General features: G+C 43.4%; 1 protein-coding gene across 1 annotated transcript in view; it reads right to left on the reverse strand.

Annotated features, from left to right (window-relative positions):
* The window catches only part of SF3A3 (splicing factor 3a subunit 3), a 187,406-nt gene that overhangs the window by 66,917 nt on the left and 99,915 nt on the right, over positions 1 to 20,574 (reverse strand). The window contains exons 11-14 of the mRNA XM_085647872.1: positions 18,527 to 18,634; positions 11,266 to 11,335; positions 10,602 to 10,766; positions 8,705 to 8,815 (exon numbers count right to left, since the gene is read on the reverse strand). Of these exons, the coding sequence (XP_085503998.1) occupies positions 8,705 to 8,815; positions 10,602 to 10,766; positions 11,266 to 11,335; positions 18,527 to 18,634 (454 nt within the window). The remainder of the gene's footprint in view (positions 1 to 8,704; positions 8,816 to 10,601; positions 10,767 to 11,265; positions 11,336 to 18,526; positions 18,635 to 20,574) is intronic.

Here is a 20,574-nt window from a genome sequence, read left to right on the forward strand (position 1 = left end):
TTAGGAGAGCTAGTCAGAGAGAATTTAGTAGCAAAGAAGACTTACCCTAATAGTGCTCCATCATCTCTTCCCCCGGTAACGGTATTACCGAGCCCCCCTCCTGCTATCCTGGAAAAAGGTTTATTACCTTCTTTGATATCTGTTCCTCCTCAAAAGGGTGAGGTAAAAAACTTCAATACCTCCATCTCAAAATCGTCCCAGTTAAACACGTCATGTTCATTACGCCCATTTTCTGAATCCAGGGTAAATACACAGGTGGGTGGGAATTGTACAAATCTAAATCCGGCCCCTGTCCCAGGTAACCATCTAAAACCAGAGGCAAGGCGAGAGCATAGCACTAGGTTAGTTGACCTCCCCCCGGAAGGGGCTCCATATGTAGTCATTTTGACAGGTGTCCCGCCCTTAGAGGAAGGCAAGACGGAAGATTTTTACCAACTAAAAAATAAAGTCCTCTTCTGGCTTAGCCAAAATCGACCGCTTCCCCCGTACCTGAACGGCGCAATCATTCACGTCAGGCGTTTGCCCTGGCTGGGCTGTAGAACGAAAAACCTATTCGGTGACTTTATTATTGTTAATTTTTCAGATCGAGGAACTGTAAGATATATTTTAGATGAATTCCAGGAAATTGGGTCAGGGGGCATCATGACACGCGATCTGCTATTCTTCTATCCAAGATCGGTTGTAGATTCCATACCTAATCTGGGACTTTTAACTAGCTACCCTAATGAGCGTTTTAGGTATAGCCGTAATAATGGTTTGTTTAACATGAATTCCTTTATTGGTCTCAACCCATTTTACGGTCATAAACCTTTTTTAGCTCCCTATAGGTTTGATTATCCATCAGGACTTGACATAAATGACTGACTGGTTCAATTCACGCAGTCCCCAGTCTGTCCGTCCCGTTCACTTCCTGAAAATGAAAACGAAGTACCTCAGCTCCACTCTGCTTGTAGGCCTATGGAGGTCCATCACTCCACATCCCAGAGTACACTGGATTTCCAATTAGACCTAGATTCCTCAAAGGTTTTGACAAAACCCCCTGGTGGAGTTACTTTAACTGTGGTGGGTTCGGTTAACTCCGCCCTCTCCCCCAAAACCAAACCAGTCGATGATCTTCCTTCTGGGGGGGGTCCAGTTAACACCAACCTCGCTCTCAAATTTATTTTCTGGAACATTGCAGGACTACGCACTAAGGCAGACAATCCATCCTGGCTCTCCGTCATCAGGGAGCATAACATCGTTTGCCTGCAGGAAACCTGGCTGACAGTACCTATTCACCTGCAAGGTTACAAAACCTTTAACTCATTTGCTGAACCATCTACATGTGGGCGAGCGAAAGGTGGCCTGGTAATTTATCTCTCGAATGAACTTTTAACCACAGACATCAAAGTTAGTAATACCAATCCCTATTCCCAGATTATTTTGATAACACTTGACAAAACACAGGTGTTTTATATAGTTAATTTTTATAATAATTTGACCCCCAAGGATATACTTCCAGTCCTGGAAAACATCTATCGACTCTTATTTGAAGAGCGTCTCAATCATTCTAATTGCAGTATTTCCATAGTCTGGGGTGGAGACTTTAATCTTAACCTCTGTAAGGGAGGTGATTCCAACATCTGTGGTATTGAGGATGACCTAGGTAACAATGTAACGCATTTCCCTCATACTAAACTAGGGAATTATCTGACCGAGATAATATTCAATTTAGATCTCGGATTTACTAACGATCTTGTTTCCCCCCCAGTCCCTTTTACTCCTACCTTCAATGGCAGGGGACTAACTAGTCTGATCGACTTTGTTCTGGTTTCCCAAGCTTCCAAAGATCAGCTACATAGCGTTCGAACTGGGATCGACCCCAGCAGCGACCACTTCCCTAATATTCTCGCCATCGCTATCCCGGAAATGTTAGTACCACCCAGTAAGCAAACTCTCTTAATACAAGACACTTTAAGGGTAAATAAGCTGAACGGGTATGCGATCAAATGGTGTAAAGTTGATGCCGAAAAGACTACTTCAGCAGTCTTGAGCCGCATACTCCCGCACATAGAAACGTGCTTAAATTTACAGTCGCTTCCCGGTCAGGTACTGGAAAGTTTCTCTCTCATTACATCTGAAATTAAGAGAGAGCTGTTCCGTAAAACGACGGGCACAAATCAAACAAAAAAGGGTTGGTTTAATTCTGCAACAAGGCGCTCACATCAACTATTGAAGAAAGCTCTTACTAAAACTGTCAGGGATAGCGAGGAAGTGAGAAGATTGAGAAAATGTTATAAGCAAGCACTAAAATCCTGCAAGGTTGATATCAAGAAGGAATTATGGGCCAAGCTGCATCAGAGTAGCTCTCTTAAGGACTCGGCCACTTTCTGGAAAATAGTTAGAACTCCCTTTTTGACTGATCAACAAGAGACTCCAAGGATCGAGGTAGCAGTGGGTGAGGCAGCATGGGTTGACCATTTCTCAAGGATCTTTGGTCTCTCGGATGATTCTATGCCAGAGCCCCCCCCAGATAGTGCAGGGATACGGCTTACCCAAAACTACAGTAGGTCTCCTCCCACCCCTAATTCTAACCTTCATTTTGGCCACGATGAGGTACTTATGGCGTTGCAGGCCTCTAAATGTGGCAAAGCCCCAGGTCCTGATGGGGTCCCTGTGGACCTATTCAAAAACAACTTAGAACTATGGTCCCCAATTCTCACCAGGGTCTTCGAAGCAGCCACTAAAATCGGCCCACCAGAGTCCTGGACAACTTCTATTCTTCTTCCTATCTTTAAGAAGGGCGACCGTAATAGTCCTGCCTGTTACCGACCCATTTCCCTCTTGGATTCTACCGGCAAGGTGATGGGTCGGCTGCTTCTTAAAAGACTCCAGGATTGGGCTGAAAGCAATCAAGTGGTTTCCGACCTACAGTACGGCTTTCGAGAGGGACTTGGGACAGTGGAGCAGGCACTAAACCTTTCCCTACTGATAGGTAAATACGTTGGGGCTAAAAAGGGGAGGTTGCATTTAGCATACGTCGACTTATCGGCGGCATTCGATTGCGTTTCCCATAGTAAGTTATGGAAACTCCTTTTGGCTATGGGGATAGATCCTCTTCTGGTGAATTTTATTCGGAATCTCTATTCAGGGGCCTCAGCTAAAGTACGGTACGGTCTGGGGGGGGGGAAGTCACAGCATCATTTCCAGTACTTAAGGGTGTCAGACAGGGATGCGTTTTGGCCCCCTTTCTTTTTAATCTATATACAAACGGTTTAGAAGCTGCGATGTTGGCAGGAAGCCAGGACCTACCAGCGATTGGTCACCGTTCGATACCCGCGTTGCTTTACGCGGATGACGCGGTGATCATGGCCAGGACCCCACGCCAACTCCAACTTCTCCTCGATAGATATTGTGACTTCATGGCAGCCCTCGACTTAAAAGTAAACATAAAGAAAACGTTTGCCATGCACATGGGGAAACGCCTTAGACATTCCGGCTGTATCCAGATAAACAATACCACCCTGGAGACTGTTACTGCATACCCCTACTTAGGTATTCTGATAGACAATACCTCTAGTTGGGGTCCCACCCTCCAGGCCAGAAAGTTGGGGCTCCTCAGGACTACAACAGCTTTGGTCACATTCGCACAAAAACTAGGCCAGCGCCCTTCCCGGGAGTTGATTCAGATTTATGGGGCCAAGTGCCGTCCAGTGGCAATGTATGGGGCAGGGGTCTGGGGTTACATCGACACGGAACCTATCCAAAAAATAGAAAATGCTTTCTTGCGGTACCTTTTGGCCGCCCCCAAAAGTTCACCAATTTACGGTTGCCACATGGAGTTGGGGGAAGATTACATTTCGGATCTTATTGCAATCCAACCAATTCTTTTATGGCATCGTCTTTGGGTTACTCCAGAATGCAAACTGACTCGGCAGCTCATCTCTGACTGTCTCACCTTAGAAGGTTGGAAAAATATCTCGTGGCTGCTGTATGTTTATAAATTTCTGAAAGATGTAAACCTGGAATCTCTTTTCATACTTCCTGAGTCCTCAGCGGACATTTCACGCAAAAATTTGAAAACCGCGTGCTTATCTCATCTACGTGAGCTGCGCCTAACATCAGAGATCTCAAAGCCCACAAATTTCCATCTTGCCGCTGTACAAGTCTCATTAGGAATTCAGCCATATTTACTAACCAGTGCCACCCATTATGAAAAATATCTTTTAACACGATTCCGGTTTAACACTTTCTATCGGTTGATTACCTTCCCGAAGACAAAAGATTGGTCCAGAAAATTAATTCCGTGTCCCTGTGATGGCCAATCTGAACAATCATTATTGCATGTAGTCCTATTTTGTAGTTATTATGATTTTCCACGGCATAAGTGGATTTTACCTTTACTAAAAGTCATAGGCTTACGCCAGTGTCGTCCGGCCCTTCTTGCATTACAACGTTTGGACACTGAGCATAGCATCTTTTTAATATCCAGTTTTCTAAAAGCTTGCGTTAAATATCGTGAAAACTATGACCTTTCTTAATTCGCCAGATTGTAATGAATTAAAAGTAATTATGTGTTATATACCTGTTGTATTTACAATCAATGCATATTAACCTTTTCATGATTTACTTGAATATTTTTAATCTCAAAACTTTGTTTTTAATTCTTGTATACTTTTATGGTTACAAATTTTGTATCCGAATAAAGTTTTAATTGATTGATTGAGTGTGTGAGACCATTTGCTGACTGAGTGTGTACAACAAATGCTTTACACTGTCCTCTGATACTGCCTTACTGCTCGACCAAGCTACCACTTTAGAGAGTAAGGTTATATCTAACTTTAACCTCTGTACACCCTGTACCTATTAAGGAACAGTATATACAGAGCCACTTTCTCACAGTCTCCCCTGGGTCGTGGAGAAGAGGACCAAAGGTGCCCCTACATCCCTGAGTTTTCAGCTTAGACTCCGGTCATGCTTCGCAGGAATCAGACTTTTGGTCTATTGACAGGCACAGATTGCATACCTGTTTTTCTGCTGTCTTTGCACTTGCGTGTAGAACTTGCTCTCACCAGCAAGTTGCATACCTGGTGGTTGTACCTCTCTGCGCATTTATGGTGGCATTCTGGGCCGAACCAAAATGGTGTCTTCATTTCACGCAGAGCAGCGAACCCCCTGTCCCTGCATTCCTCTCCTTTCCCTCAATGCAAGTTCCACTTACTTCGATGTTTTACCCTTTAATTCACTGGAACCTCTAGGTAAAAACTCCCTTACTTCGTTATAGTGATGATCATCTCAGTTTTTCTCAACAAAAATCACATTTGGCACCGGGCCAAGACTGATCCGTATGGGGAGGGCGGACAGCGGGGAGTGCAGGAGGAGATGTGGAGACCTGGGAACCTATTTCCACATCATATGGGATTGTCAACACGTTAGCTCCTTCTGGAGAGGGGTACCTGATACAATGTCTGCTGTTCTGCACAGCTGGTTGTTGCCGGAGGCAAGACGCTGCCTCCTTAACATATGGGAACCCATGTACCTAAACAATTACCAGACACAATGGGCTACATTGGGATTCAGGATAGCCAAGAGAAATATTGCACAGTTATGGGGAGCTATTCCACTGCCCTCGTTAGAGACCTGGGCGAGGGACCTCGATTGGTGTATCTTTAGGGAGAAGACGGTTTATGTTGCAAGGGGTTGCCCCCAAAAATGGGACCGTATCTGGAGCCTTTGGAATAGCTATCGAGGGGAAATCTGTAAGCCGCCAGTCCGTTCTGAAGCAAATGTCCCCCCTTCCCCGTGACGTTCCCTCTTATGTACAGCTGCAATCCTTGTCCTCCCTATGCTTTCGTAAAATGTCATTTGATTGTGTCTACGGCTTTGATTATGTGTACTAATGTCCTTTTCAATAAAAAAAGATTTATTATAAAAAAATAAAAATCACGTTTGGTTTCTTCTGCTTCCTCTTGGTGCTTGGAGACCATCATGATGCTTCCAGACTCAGTGGTCGAAAAAAAATTCTGAGGATGGCATTCAAGAGTGGGGACTTACGGGGAGGCCGTCTGACATCCGAGGAGGATGGAACAAAGCACCAAATGGTGGGGACCGTTGGCGTCCAAACAAAAAACAACAAAAAAACAACAACAAAAAAGAGAGAAAAGCAAAAAAGGACTACTATATAAGGAGAGTGTTCCCGATCCAACCACTAGAGGGCAGAACAATGCACAGCATGTGTATCCAGAAAGATTCATGCTGCAAAAAGTATCTTGCCCCCAAGAAGCTGACAATGTGCAGCTGAGGACAAGTTAAAGGGGTAGATAGGGGCGGCAAGAAAGCAGGGTGTTGGCCGAATTCTCAACCTCTACCTACTAAGGATTGGAAGGCCTGTTATGAAGGTGGGCCTTGGTGTGGTCTCCGCTGGATGCCACTTCTAAAGTCTCAAAAAAGGCAGTACCTGTGAGGATAATACCACACTGGCACAGAAAGGCCAAGTAAGCACGCTGTAGCTCTGCTTTCTTGGCCAAATCAGCCTTTTCCCTGAGGAGACTGGTGCCATCAAATTGCATGTCCATCAGTAATGTCTGGTTGTCACTGAAGAAGCCTGTGGCAGATGTAGTGGCGAAGCACATTGATAGTACAGAGTGCCCAATCCAAGCAACTAGTGATGTCCAGCCCCTTTATGATGATCTACTTTCCAGCATCTTGCCCATCTTGCACAATCTGAGCCCAAGTAGCACAAAACACATCAAGGTCAACGGATGAGGTTTTGCTCACCTTGTTACATGTGTTTGATTCCTTATCTGGGAACATAGTAGGGAAAGAGTTCTGTTCAAACTGCTTGTGAAAGATTGCACCACAAAGCTTTTGGGAGCAGGGTGCTGGAGGATGAAAGGTGAGTCCTCTGGGACTAGTCTGTGCTGTCTGGCAATTTGCCTATTCACAAGTGGGCAAGATTCAGATTTGGCCCAAGTGCCCATGAAGGTATCTGTTAGGGCCTCGTAAAATGGGAGAAGCAGCTCTGAAGAAATCTGCCCAGGCTGCAGGACTGTGAGAAGATTGTTTTTTAACCTTTACTGATGGCAGTTGGAGGTTGAGGATCTCTGCAGCTTGTGTGATGACCATAGCAGAAGATGCTGAATGGCTAGGAGGGGAGTTAAGGCCAGTGTTTGGGACCCATTTGGGCCACTGGCACAGTGAAGATCCAAAAAAGGATTTTCTTCCTCAGAGTTGGGTATTGTCATCTCCATCATGGGGTTCTGGACTCGAAAAATGTGTCAGTAGAGGCAGTGTCTCATCAAAGTCCCAATGAGCTAGTTTGGCTGTTTCTACTGTCAAGTTGGGTGCAACTTTGGTCTAAGTGGACGTGCTTCGGAGGCTGAAAAGACAAACGGTTCTTCATCCGGTGTTGGTCGTGTCTGCGTAAACGCTCGAGGAGCCAGATAGGATTTTGGTGCCGAATGAGAAGTCAGGACAGTCATAGACCCTGGAATCAGGGGAGGCCCCTCAGTGTGGTCAAGAGGCACAGTCAGCATCTGAAACAGATCTGCCGAAGGAGGCCTCCTCAGATCCTTGAGTCCCTTCAGCTGAAGATGATAGGGTGCCAAATACACACAGCATGACCTCCCTGAAGAATTCAAACTGAGAATTTGGGTTGGTTTGGGACGAGCTGAGGGATCAGCTCTGCATTGGGGGATCGGGAGACATCTGGATGGTCGTGCAACTCCTCTTGATCAGAGTGGAGAAACAGGAGTCGTATATCGACATGTTTTTTCTTGGACTTCGACTAGGAGTGGAAATAGGACCTCTCTCAAAAATGGCAGTAAGAGTGAGAACGCGTCCTCACCTTCAAGTAAGACTGGTCCTTATGTGTTTTTTTTACTGTTCAGCGAAACAGAGCTTGACCTTGCAGTCTCAGATGGCTTTCAGGTTCATTTCGGCACAGTCGTCACACAACTTCGTTTGAGGAACCCAGACACCAGAGATACCTGGTGGGGTCCGTCACAGACACCTGTTTATGGCAGTTCTTGCAGGGTTTGAAGCATATAGTTTTAGAGGGAGACGTCCATTGCACACTTTAAATATTTTGAAAAGTTAGTTTGGTCAGATGACAGGACAACAATTCAGCAAGCTTCGGATTCATGTTGGAGGGTGTGGAAAGAAAGAAACTGATGTCAGCATGCAGGGGTGGCAGCTATATGTGGTCCCAGCGTCATTTGCGTGGTGGGAAGGAGTTGCAGCAGAGCCGCACAACGCAACCAACTGGGTGGGCGAGGGAACTGCTGAGAAAAATTTGGATCCAGTCTGGCACCTGGGGACCATCACAAGGTGAGGAATCTGCGATTAGACGCATCCATAAGAACACTTATTTTGGTCACAAATCCCTGATGAGTCTAAATTATAGACAGTGTGAAGGATCTAGTTTAGACACAATGTAAAAGCAGTATTTTCCAAAACCTGCGAACCAAGTGATATAAATTGTATCTGTGTCAAGCCAATACATTTAAGGTACTTACAAAGCCCTAAGTGAAGTTGAAACAACAACTCAGATAAGAAAATATACCCAAAAAAATACTTAATCTGCCCTACTTATGAAAGTTGCCACAGGTTTGCTTAAAGCACACACTAAAATGGTCACTTCCCAAAGCAAAATAAGTCAGAAGAAATCAAATAAACCCATTTGAATCATGAGGTTTTTAAAATTGTACACCTGAACAGTACTTACAGCAAAATGCCGCTGGAACGCTTTGGGCCCTCGGTAGGTGTAGTTACCACATATTTCACAGTTGTAGTTAATATTGAGGCCATGCAGTTTATATAACCAATACGGGATTGGCTGCAAATACATAGAAGAGTGAATGATCAATTTCATATCACATTTTTATAACATCTTATACATACATAACATTACTACAGCTTCAACAAACTAACCTAACACATGCTACAAAACCCATTTGATGAGGAGCAACGAGGCAAGAGAAAGCCATTGAAGGAAGACTACCAATTTACAGCGATCTGCTTTTTAAAACACAGTGTGTGCAAAAGGTGTTTTGTACCAATGCTGGTGCAAGAAAACGGTTTATGCTGTAGGTTGTGTTACGATGAATCTACCCTCCATACCCCTGAATGAGAATCTGCTACATATCCACTTGCTTCTTTTGTTGGTTCGGTAATGCTTCCTTCAAGTTGCATTTACAATGACTGCTGAAATAACAAATCTATAACCTCCAAGCTGGACAGAATCCTGCAGGCAGACACAGCTATGAAGAACTAAGGGTGTGTGCTACTAAACGTTCACTCTGGTTCACAAACCTACATCCAATTGAAATTCTTAAAAGTAAATCTCTCCAAAGTTGATGCTACCTCGCCGTTCTGATATAAAGACTAAGCACCACTGTTCTGAACATCGGCAAAAAAAGAAAATCATCTGCCTCCGTCCCCTCTGAAATAAAAGGAAGGAGCTCACTTCGAACACTTACACCACCAATTGCCCCAGTCTCAAGCCACCTCAAAGAAACTCATAAGCACCTACTTTTAAGGAATGCTTAGTAGAGAAAATGAACGAAAGTTATTTCAACAAATTCATTCTCAAATGCACTAATGAAAAGCCTGGTTTATTCAAATTCAGTTGACAGATATAAAGATGGTGTATAAAAAACGTCATGCTAATAATTACCAAGGACATATAGATGTCAGCAATAAAGTCGTTCTCTCATAGAGGGATCCGACTAACAAGAACAAAAGTAGAGTTCTCAAAGAAGATAATCAGAACTTAAGTGCCTAACAGGTATCCATCTACATTTTATGTTATGGACAGATCCCATACACAGGGTTATCAATTACACATTTTCCTTTTGATAAACAAGGATAGCATAATGACTGCAGTTGAAGATACGTTTAATTTATTAGGAATGGCATGCTTTCATTTAGTAACAATTTGGTTTTTTTCTGATAATAGTTTTTTACATTATTTGTCTGGGATGTTTTCAGTTTAGGATCATTATTTTTTATTCTAATCTTCTGGTGCTTCTTTTGTGCCAGTTTAATTTAGGTATGAAAAATAAGGAATAGACATGTGAGTTTACAGGAAGCTAAACTAGCACTACTAATGTCACTGAAGTTTGGGTTTTAAATGCTGTGACGCCAGAGCAGTAAATAACTACGTTTTGAAAAGTGTGATGATGACTGAACGTGCATCGGTTACATAATTAACAAGGGAATGTGGCCATAACTATTTGCACTGCCACAGTTTTTTCATCTGCTGAAATCTGCAAAGCCAAAAATGTCAGGATTAAGTCAAAAGACTAGCTGTATCTTATAAAACGAGTTGGATGTAACATCTGTTCGTGCCTACAGCAACAAAGAACTCAAAAGAGAATAAACCAGCTGTGTGAATCTCTCTCCCATGAAGTGGAATGGACCATTGCCTGCTCTGTTGATATCTTAGGCTGGATAGAATTATCATTTTAGGAATCTTTAAACTTTAACTTCCGTTAATCTTTGACCAATCCCAAGTGCTGCCAGAACACTCCAGGAAGAGAACATTGCTTCTGAAATGAGCTAGAACATGCATGCATAAAAATCAAGTTATAAGAATACTTTTTAACTAGGAAAATATGCACCTTGCCATCCCATCCAAGAGGAAGGTTTTTGGGATTATAAATGATTTCATTTTCTTCATCTTCACTTTCACTCTCACTGATCTGCTCCTCCTCCTCCTCATCTCTCTCCTCCCCTGTGCGGGCCTGCTTCCGCTGAACATTCTCGTGAGTGAGATGTCGCTGTTCCTGCAGAGAGTGGGAACAAACAAAATAATGAAGCTATAAATGTGAAACACAGGAAACGGGTGCATATCCCCTTAATCTACAGTTAAAATTCATTGGAAGCTCAAATAAATACACAAACCAACAGAACCAATACCTGCTTACTTGTACAAGTCATAAGAGCAATACTCAAAAGAATTTAACAGAAATCAAACTGCTGCTATGCCATTAAAAGCCACTCCATCCAAGCCTATTGCTTCCCAATACAATAAAGGATGGAAACATCAAGAAGCTTTTCCTAACACACACTGCAAATCAAGAAACTATGAAACTCAAAATAAATAAGACACTTACATTCGCATCTGTCCCAAACCACCTCCCCTATTACCGCTCAGCAGTGAATTGGGAAATCAGTAAGAGAACACCTTACGCTTTTACACATCAGATTTAAAAACTCCACCACGTTTACAAACACAAGATAAACTTTGTTAAACATTCATATGTGAATGAACAGTGTTTTTACCCCAAGAACTTCCACATATTCATAGACCTGAGCCTCTAGAAAAGCAATATCTTTGTTCCTTTCCATGTCCCTGCAAAAAAGAGAAACGTTTTAAGGAAAACAATTTGCAAGTTTCTAGCAAGATATTTTAAAAAAAATGTTTTTATTGATCATGGTAACAAACAGCATACAACACATTACAGTTTGTACTCTTCATAGTTGCCATTACATGGTGGCTTGTGCGATAGGCACTATCTCATTGAACCATACCGTAAATCAAATGACTAACTCAACAGAAGAGATCCCTATGGTTGGGGCGGGGGGCCCTCTCTCACATGTTTATTGGAAATATAACGTGCTTTACAGGTGGAGTATAAGTACCTCTTATCCTCTTGGTATTTGAACCAAGGGTGTCTTACAACTGGACTCAAATGACGCGTGTGGCTCGCCCAGCTGGCAATGTAAATTAGCCATGTCAGTTAGGGGATCAATATGGTGTTAATATCCGTATGCAGAGGGGAGATTGGTCTCTCGTCAGCATGCTGATGCTCAGGAGAGGAGGATGGGGATGGCTGCAGCGCCTGTCGCAAATACAAGCGGTAGATATGCTAGATGTCTGTGGGTCGTGAGTCTGGTGGTTGCAAAGTTGCATACCTTTCTGTTTGCATATCACAGTACGACATGCTTCGTATCCACATAGCTTGTGTGGGGCTTCCCCCCCCCAGCTTGTCACAGAAATGCTATAAAGGCCCTCCCACTCCCACATCTTACAGGCGCACCACTTTCATTTCCTCATACACTTTTCACAGTGCTAGAAGCAGAGAAACAAGAAATGCCAATGAAAAGTAAGGACTAGGGGTTAAGCTGCCAACATCTCAGTTTTTCATATGACTAGTCTGCAGGGCACAGGTGAGCAGCATAACAAAATGAAGTCTACAAAAAAGTGAGGGATAGAATGCTTGAATTAAACTCAGTCACTGGTAAATATTCGGGCCCAATATTTGGACATCGTCTTTCTCCCCACTAAGCCACCTCAGATTAGACCCAGCCATATGTAACTGAGCCTTGGTCCTGCTCAATAGAACAGTCGAGTCCAAACTGCCCAGCTAGGTCCTCTCCGAAGCAACCCAAGACTGGGTTCATCACAACACATCTCTACAAGCAAGTCTGTTGAAGTGGAGCTGCTGGGGAAGAAGGAAGCTGTGAACACCAGTCTTGGTAGCAGGGAACATATAGTTTTCCTGGCTGCTCCAGTTCTACATTTAAGACACTCATTTCCACAAGAAGAAAAGTTATCTAAGAATGAAGTAAGAGACAGGATGAATCCATTAAGAAAACTACAGGTTTTTTGCATACAGGTAGGGTGCACAATAACAAAATGGTTACTTACTGGTAGGAGTAGTTTTGCAGCTTGAACACTTTTTTTTGAGTTGGGATCCTAGACAGTTTGGTGCTGTGACCCTCACTGATGACTTCAGATGGACATCCCAGAGAATTCATTGCATGGTTGCCATCTTCAGATTATTTTACCCGGTGTCCCGATGTTTATAGATTTATTAATATTTGATTTATTGTCCTTCTCCCTTGTTGCAAATCTCCACACTTGTTTTCTGGCAGAGGTGGGAAGGTCGCAAGTGAATTCTGAAAGTCTTCAATCTGCAAAACTACTTATACAGGGAAGTAACCATTTTGTTTCGCAGCATGAATCTTTCCGAATTCACATGCTGTGTATCGATTACATAGTACCTGGGACGTTTGGACAGTAGAAGCCTCCTCAAAGTATTTGCCTGGCCAAGACACTCAGCTAGGGGGATGTCATGGCTCAATGAGAGTAAGAATACTCTATATTGCGGAGACACTACCATTCTCCAAGTGGCACCAGGTTTGGGATCTCTGAACTCAGTATACAGGAGTCCCTCTTCCCAACAGGTCCTGTGGGAGCCACGGACATCTCCTTTTTCCTGAGCAGCAGCTTGCTGTCTCGGGCTCTCAAGAGTGGGTTAAGTTAGCAACCCAATTCTTTTGGTCACCCCCTCCATGATACTCTTTGGACACCCCAGTCTTGATCCATGGTGAGCTTTCTTTCTCAACTCCTGGGGAAGGACCAAATCTAGGTCCACTAATTATTGATAGAATTTATCATAAGTACAGTTACTTAACAGATGCTCTTTCATAAGTAAATTAAAAAGCCCAAAATAGTTGTGCACCTTACTCCCTTTTAAACAATCAACAACTCAATCTAGGACTGACTCACAGTTTCAAAAGTCTCCTTGAACTTAATCTTGTACTCCTCAGTGGTGAGTCTATAGCCCTCAATCAGGGTATCCTTCATAAGATCATTAAGTGTAAGGAGTCTATCCCTGCACATGCCTGAGAAAAGCTCCCAGAGTAGAGAGCCCCAATACTTTTGTTTGAGCTTTCTCATTTTACAAGCCCTCTCAAAGACTGTAAACCTTTTTGTGATATTATCACCCTACATGTTTGGGGACAATCCCTTTGGGGAGCTTGAGATCAAAGGTTACCTCCCTATCACGATTTACCTTGTTGCTGCCACCATTTATGGGTGCTAGACCCATCTCAGCCCTTTCTCTATTGCCAGGATTCTGGCCTCCATTCTCCATTCTCATACAGTCAACTTTTCTTGATGATAACCAACCCCTGAAGAAGGGTTTTTTAACCCGAAATGCATTGGGATCTTGTTTAAACTTGGGACTTTGTTTTCACAGCATTTGAAATTGCAAGACTGTGTTCTGTTTTCCTTAATAACTTTATAATGTAACACAAACAAGAATTGTGTTTTGTAATGTCTCAGTTTTGAATCAAGTGAATGGCACTGAAGTTAAATACAAGTCAAAGCATCGTTTACAAGAATATTGTTGTTCATTTAATTTTAATAATTTAATAATTTGTTTGTGAACTTTTGATTGAGACCAACGGTCTTGTGTTGTGCATCACGTAGGCTTGGATTATTCCGAACCTCCAGTTCATTAACTCTTCTGGCTAGTCTCTCCATTTCCTGGTCTGGATCCTCTAGTTCTTCTTGGGGCCTGGAGTGGCCAGGCCTACCTTCAAGTACACTTTGAGGTAATAGGTTTCTACTGTTCTCCTCTTCCTCTGGGGTATTGGAAGGGGAATCAACCCCATGAGTACTGTTAGCAGGCTCATCTTCACGGACATGGCCATCATCAATGGTTTCATTGTCTTTTTCTCTTACCTGGGCTCTATCGAACTCAACAAGCAACTCCTGGAGTTGTGCCTTGGTTGATTTAGAGCCCACTACAATTTTGCAAGCCTTAAGGAGTTCCTTTAGCTGCTTCAGACTACGTAGCAGGTCATGTTGAGTTCCTCGACTATCCTCGGAGATGGAAATGTTTTCTGTAGTTGGGACCTTTTAAGAAAAATGTAAAAAACAAACATACTTTAAAGGCCTTACTACTAGTACACTTTTAAAAATTCTAATACAATGGACAGGGGGACTTAACAAAAGGTGCTAACAGTTCAGATTAGAAAGATTTAGAAAAATTGAAAGCATAAAAAAATAATTGACTAAAAAGTCAATTGTGGGTTTCTTCGTGGAATCACCTATCGACCAACTGGTATCAGCAAATGCAAAGTCTTGCATCCAAACACTGATCCACCAATGTAGGAAGCTGACTTCTTATGTAGTGTACCAAAATGAGGTACATCATGTAGAAAGTCCAGATGACCCTTATTGGCTTACAGGGCTTAAATTAATAATTCCAAATGCTTTTGCGGTAGTGAAGGTGAGCAGTTGAGGCTTATCAGAGGTAGTGTTAAGCATTTGTTGTGCATATAGTCAATAAATGAGACACACACTCAAGAAGAAGCTCAAGACCAATTTCGAAAAATCCCAGGGATATTAAATATATTTTAACACCAACAACACCGTAATTGGGTAAGTACTTTGAGATATCAATTTTTACTACATACAGGTTCTTTCAATCGTATTTCAGGGGTCCCCTTTAGAACTTAACGTGCTAGGGAATAAAGGTCCAAAGAACCACCTGCATTTTGGGTTTACCTGCCCTGCAGTGTCCGGGTAAAGAGGGACTGGACGGGTTGGTAGCCTTGCGTGCTATACTGTAGGCGAAAGGGGAGGGCCAACTAGTCTGCGAGGTCCTAACAGGGGGATCAGTTCGCGAGGGTCCTTGGAGCAGGGAGGGGGGGGGAGGGGGGGGGGCACAGTTGGCTGTCGTGGACCTGGGCTGGGGAGTGCGGGTCCAGAGGGTTTTAGTCAGCTTAGCCTGTGCGTCACAGGCACCCACGTTCTCGGTCAGATCTCCAAAGCAGAACATAACAGGACAGCTGAGCCACTCTCTGTACTAGCCTCTGCAGTGCTGACGTCCGTCGGCTGGCCAGTCTTTGTTGCGTTGGAGTCCAGATTGAACTTCAAACAAGCTTTGGTTTCTGCAAGGGGTCTGGTACCCTAGGCATTAGGGCAGGGCGGCTGGAGATGGATCTGACCTCTGCGAGTATTGTGATCTCCTCCAGAGTGGCTGCTGCATTAGTGTACCCGGTGATCAGCAGAACGATGAACCAGACGTTCCAGCAGGTGCCTGCAGCTTACAGGAAAGTGGCTCCTTCTCTTCAAGGGAGATGTTGACTGTTTGGCGAACTGCTGGTGGCCCTCCGAAGCCTCCTTGCCTTGATACTAGGGGTGCCATTTACTAGGGACTTACAGGGGGTCACTTCCAGAGTAGCCAAGCAGTCCTGATTTTTGTATCCTTAACTGGTGAGACCAACAACCATAAGGCCCTAAGGAGCACAGAGCACAGCTGAAATTTCCACTCTGCACCCAGGCACCCCAGGCTAGCCACCTACAAACCGGCTGTGCTCCCTTGTTCCCAGGAACCTAGTGACCCGAGCCCCCCATTGGGAGCTTGCAGACTTGTCTCTAAACCCCCCTCTGCAGCCTCTTTCTAGGCCGCCACCCTTCTTTCCATCGGTGTAGCATGCAAGGCTACCAATCCGACAGCCACGGCCCATATCGGGCGTGCCACCGGGCAGTGACGTGGGGTGGGGGAGGGGCAGGGTGGGGGGTTGTAAAATGCAGCATACGTACCATTTTAGTTAAGTTACTGAAAGAAAAAGAAAAAGACCAAATGCGATGTTTTATTTATTTTTTCGTAACTTACCTAAAACAGTCCGTATGCCGCATTTTACAACCCCCCCCCTCCCCCGCCCCACGTCACCACCCGGTGGCACGCCCGATACGGGCCGTGGCTGCAATCCGACCAGCACCTCTGCACGCGGACACCCCAGGGCAGGTAACAAGTAACTGCTGGTGGTACTTTGGACCTTGACCCCCAACCTTAAGTACCAAAGGAGACCCCCCAGAAACTGACCGTAAAATAGCCGTATGCAACATATGCCTTTTCTCCCATAAGGAAGAATTGATGCGTAAAGACGTGTTTATGTGAACAGTTTATTTACCTGTAAAAATCAATATTTAAAAACGTACTTACTTGTAAAGTGCTTGGTATCAAAATGTACATAAAAATATGACTTGCTTTTCTACATTGGTCTCGGATTTATTCTTAAGTGTGTCTCATTCATTGCTTCTGTGAGTACAACAAATAATTAGCACTACCCTCTGATACGCCTAAGCTGCTTGCCCACACTACCACAAAAGAGCATTTAGATTTATAATTTTTGCCTCTGTTAACACAGTGTACCTCATTTTGGTCCACTATATAAAGGGCAAGTTTCCTACACAAACCATATATTTCGATTTGCTTATTTCACTTACTTATAGTGTTGAAAATTATTATGGAAACGTTATTGTGTTGGGTCACAGTGTACGGCCTAAAATCCGTTCACCTTTCTATACAATGTAATAGCCCCCAAAGCCACTTTCCATTACATGTTGTAAAGGTGTTCTGATTAATGCTTGGGTTCAAATGCAAAAATCATTAATTTGACCAGGCAACATACATCTCCAATGAAGGACAGTTTGAGTGGGAAAGACGTCAAGGTTGTCTAGGAAATTATCACTGTACTATAAAACATTAAGCCTGAGAACATACGTGACAAGCAGCAATAACAGCCAATTTCACTTTTACAGAGAAAAATGACCATATGTGAAACATACAGCAGCACAGTTTCTCCTTGGCAAATCTTGCATCATTCTGCTCCTTCGGACACCAAATGTGTAACCTCTTTGAATTTAAATGTGTAATTTGTTGTTGTGGAAGGATGGTCTGCAATAGAAGTCTGTTTTCGAGGATATTGCCCAACATCCTGTTGAGAAGATCCGAGACAGCAGTGACACAGGGTTTCTGGGCATGTCTCAGCGGGAATACCAAGAAGAGGTTTCTGTGTCCACTATTTGCAGTGATATAAAGTTCCTTAAGAATGTAAGTTCTCTGCTGTTTGATGAGAAATGTTTCAGAACATGAAGTAAAATAGATTAGAATAATGTTTTTGCCTCTGTGAAGGGACGATGAAACTTTTTCCAAGTTGAGGACAGACAACACCTTGTTGAACCAGTGCTGCATTCGGGGGCCAAGAGCTGTGCTCCTTTTATTTGAGATGGCTTGTTTGGCACACAGAAATGCATATCAGTCAAGGAGGCACATCGTTTTACGTTTCCCACACTACCTTGGTCATCCACTCCAGCAGTATACAAGGAATGTTTGACATCGAGACTGTGACTCTCACTATAATTTTGATAGCTCGGACTACCATTCCCTAAGTATGTACATAGTGGAGTACCGTCCCACACTGTAAGGGTCAGTGTTTCCATGTGTACGCACCCTAGCCAACAGTGGTCAGGTCTCTTACGATTGATGCGTTAAATTCTTTAGCATCCGGTGTAACTAGAGCAGCATTTTCTCTGCATAATGCAGTGAGAAGCAGCCAAGTGTTATACTTGCATATACCTAAAGCTTTCATTCTGTTGAAAGGCAAGCCCCTTTCATAATAATGAAAGGACATTACGGTCCACTTATTAATTAGGTCACTGAGTTTGATGCACCTGGCTTCCTGTCAAGTTCTTGGCAGGTCATCCTATCTGAATCCAGGGTGAACTCAGGTCTGAGAATGGTAGATGAAAACCTGGTAAGGTAGTGCAATCTAGACCCATACAATTAGGCTCAATTGTGTTATAGTTTGGGACGAGCTAAGGTACTCTGCTTTACCTCTTCACAAATATCAAGTCATGTATCGCGCCATTAAACAATAATGAACCAGAGCTAGGTAACAAAACTGCTATGCTATTCTGGGCAGTAAGTAGAACATCCTGGTATGCGTATGGACCTACCTTCTCGCTCCTTTGGCTTTGGGATTCTTTGCAAACAAGGAAGCATCAAGCGCCTGCAATGATATTCCTTTTGTGCCGAAAAGCCTCTGCGCTCTTTCTTCTAGGGTCCTGAAGAAAAGCGTTTCATTATTCACAAATAGATCTAACAGTGTCAAATTATATATAACTTGGTTTAAGGAATGTTATTCCCTCAACCTTCTACTCCAAATCCTCCCAACAGTGGGAAAATACAGATAACAGTTATAAAACGTTAAACTGTGTACATTTTTTATGACAAAAGACGAATTAAACAAGCCAGAATAATCTGAAGTACAGCTTGGAATAGATAATAAAAAATGAAGTACTGTACACCTAATATTTCTTGCCTTTTTGGGCTCGGCCTAATTTCTTCACTATTCTATTCTTGTGCAATAAAATCTTCACAAACGTTGCTTCCCCCATTGTGTCACAAATGCCAAAACAAAATGACACGCTTGGCATTCACTGGATAAATTAACGTTGAAGTAATGTATTCTGAATCCATCACTTTATATTCTTCTAAAAAAACAATGACTATTTCTAGCTTACCTAATTGATCTGCTATGCATTTATAGTTGTAAATATTTTCCATGGACCAAAGGAAAGGAACTGTTATTTGCTGTTGATCACAAAAAAGAGGCTACTTTTTCTCAGCAAGGAGACATTATATCTAACAAATAATTACTAAGAAAAATGTCTGGCTGCGTCATCATGCTGGACAAGAAGCAGTAAGAAGATCCAATTCTAATGATTCATTAACAAAACAAACTAAAAGCATCATGTATACACCAACAGAAGGCAGTCAAATCATTTGTGATCCAACCATGATATTAACAATTACACAACCTTTACTTAAGTGATCGGAAAAGGGTGAGAAATTAGGAGAGTGGAAAAGAAAAAGTTAACTTTTGGATGTGAGAAGTTGGCCTGATGTATGATGTCACTAGTTATAGTGTACACCTTATATCAGTCCAAATACCCTTATGGTGATTGGTTGTAAAGTCAACCTTATAGACCAGCTATCCTAGTGGTAGCATGGACAAGAGCAGTCTTAGGCTAAACTCTGAATGGCATGTGAAGCCAGCTGTGATACCATATATAATCCCTTGAATACCAAATGAAAGGACACCACAACAGATATATATATAAAATAAAGTGTATTTATTCTAAGCAAACCCTCAGCACTCTTTATGAGTTTAGAGGTAAGTACAACACAGTCTTATTAATGCATACAGTAAGTCACACAGGTAAGTAATACAGTTAGGCCCTAGGGGCCACGCAAACCATATACTAAATAAGTGGTATAAGAGCCACTGTCACGGAAATAGAATAGGCCTAGGCCTAGGGAATCGCTGGGGCTACACTACACTAGCGTTAGTTAGGGAGTGGGAGGCCCACGGGATTCGTGTGCAGAGTGGAAACACTCACGCGTAATGCGTAAAAGTCAATAGCAATGTTACAGTTTAGAAATAGATAGATTTAGGACACTTCCGGAGTAGCTAGGAAGTTGAGACTTGAAAACTAGACACTAGGATAGTCACTATCCTGATGAGCACCGGAGTACCCAAGTTACCTAGCCCACAGGCTGCGGGTGCATAGGGGTGAAGATGCGTCGTTTTCGTCGTCGACTCCTATGGATGCCTGAAGAAAGATGCTGACAGGCAGTCAGGGGAGAGTGTCCGGTGGATCCCAAGGCTGGGATCAAGAAGAGAAGAGACCTGCAAGCAGAGGGGACAGAGTCAAGGTCACTAGCCAGTGACCACGTGGAACCAGGAAGGAACCAGGCGATGTCGTGAAGAGTTGCAGGTGAAGGTGAAGCTTGTCGCTGCAGCCAGGAGGACCAGGAAGCGTCGAGGACGACCAGGACCAGGAGGCGAGCTGTCCCACGAAGGCTCTTGCTGTCGGCGGCGTCGAAGTTGGACTAGGACTCACCAAGCCTTGGCAAGCGGAACCCACGAAGAACAAGGGACTTGCTTCTGGTGCAGACCAGGAAGGTCTGGGGTGCTTCTTCTTTGCAGAGAAGCGGGAGC

This window comes from Triturus cristatus, chromosome 3_2 (assembly GCF_964204655.1).
Source record: "Triturus cristatus chromosome 3_2, aTriCri1.1, whole genome shotgun sequence".
In the NCBI taxonomy this organism is placed as follows: Eukaryota; Metazoa; Chordata; class Amphibia; order Caudata; family Salamandridae; genus Triturus; species Triturus cristatus.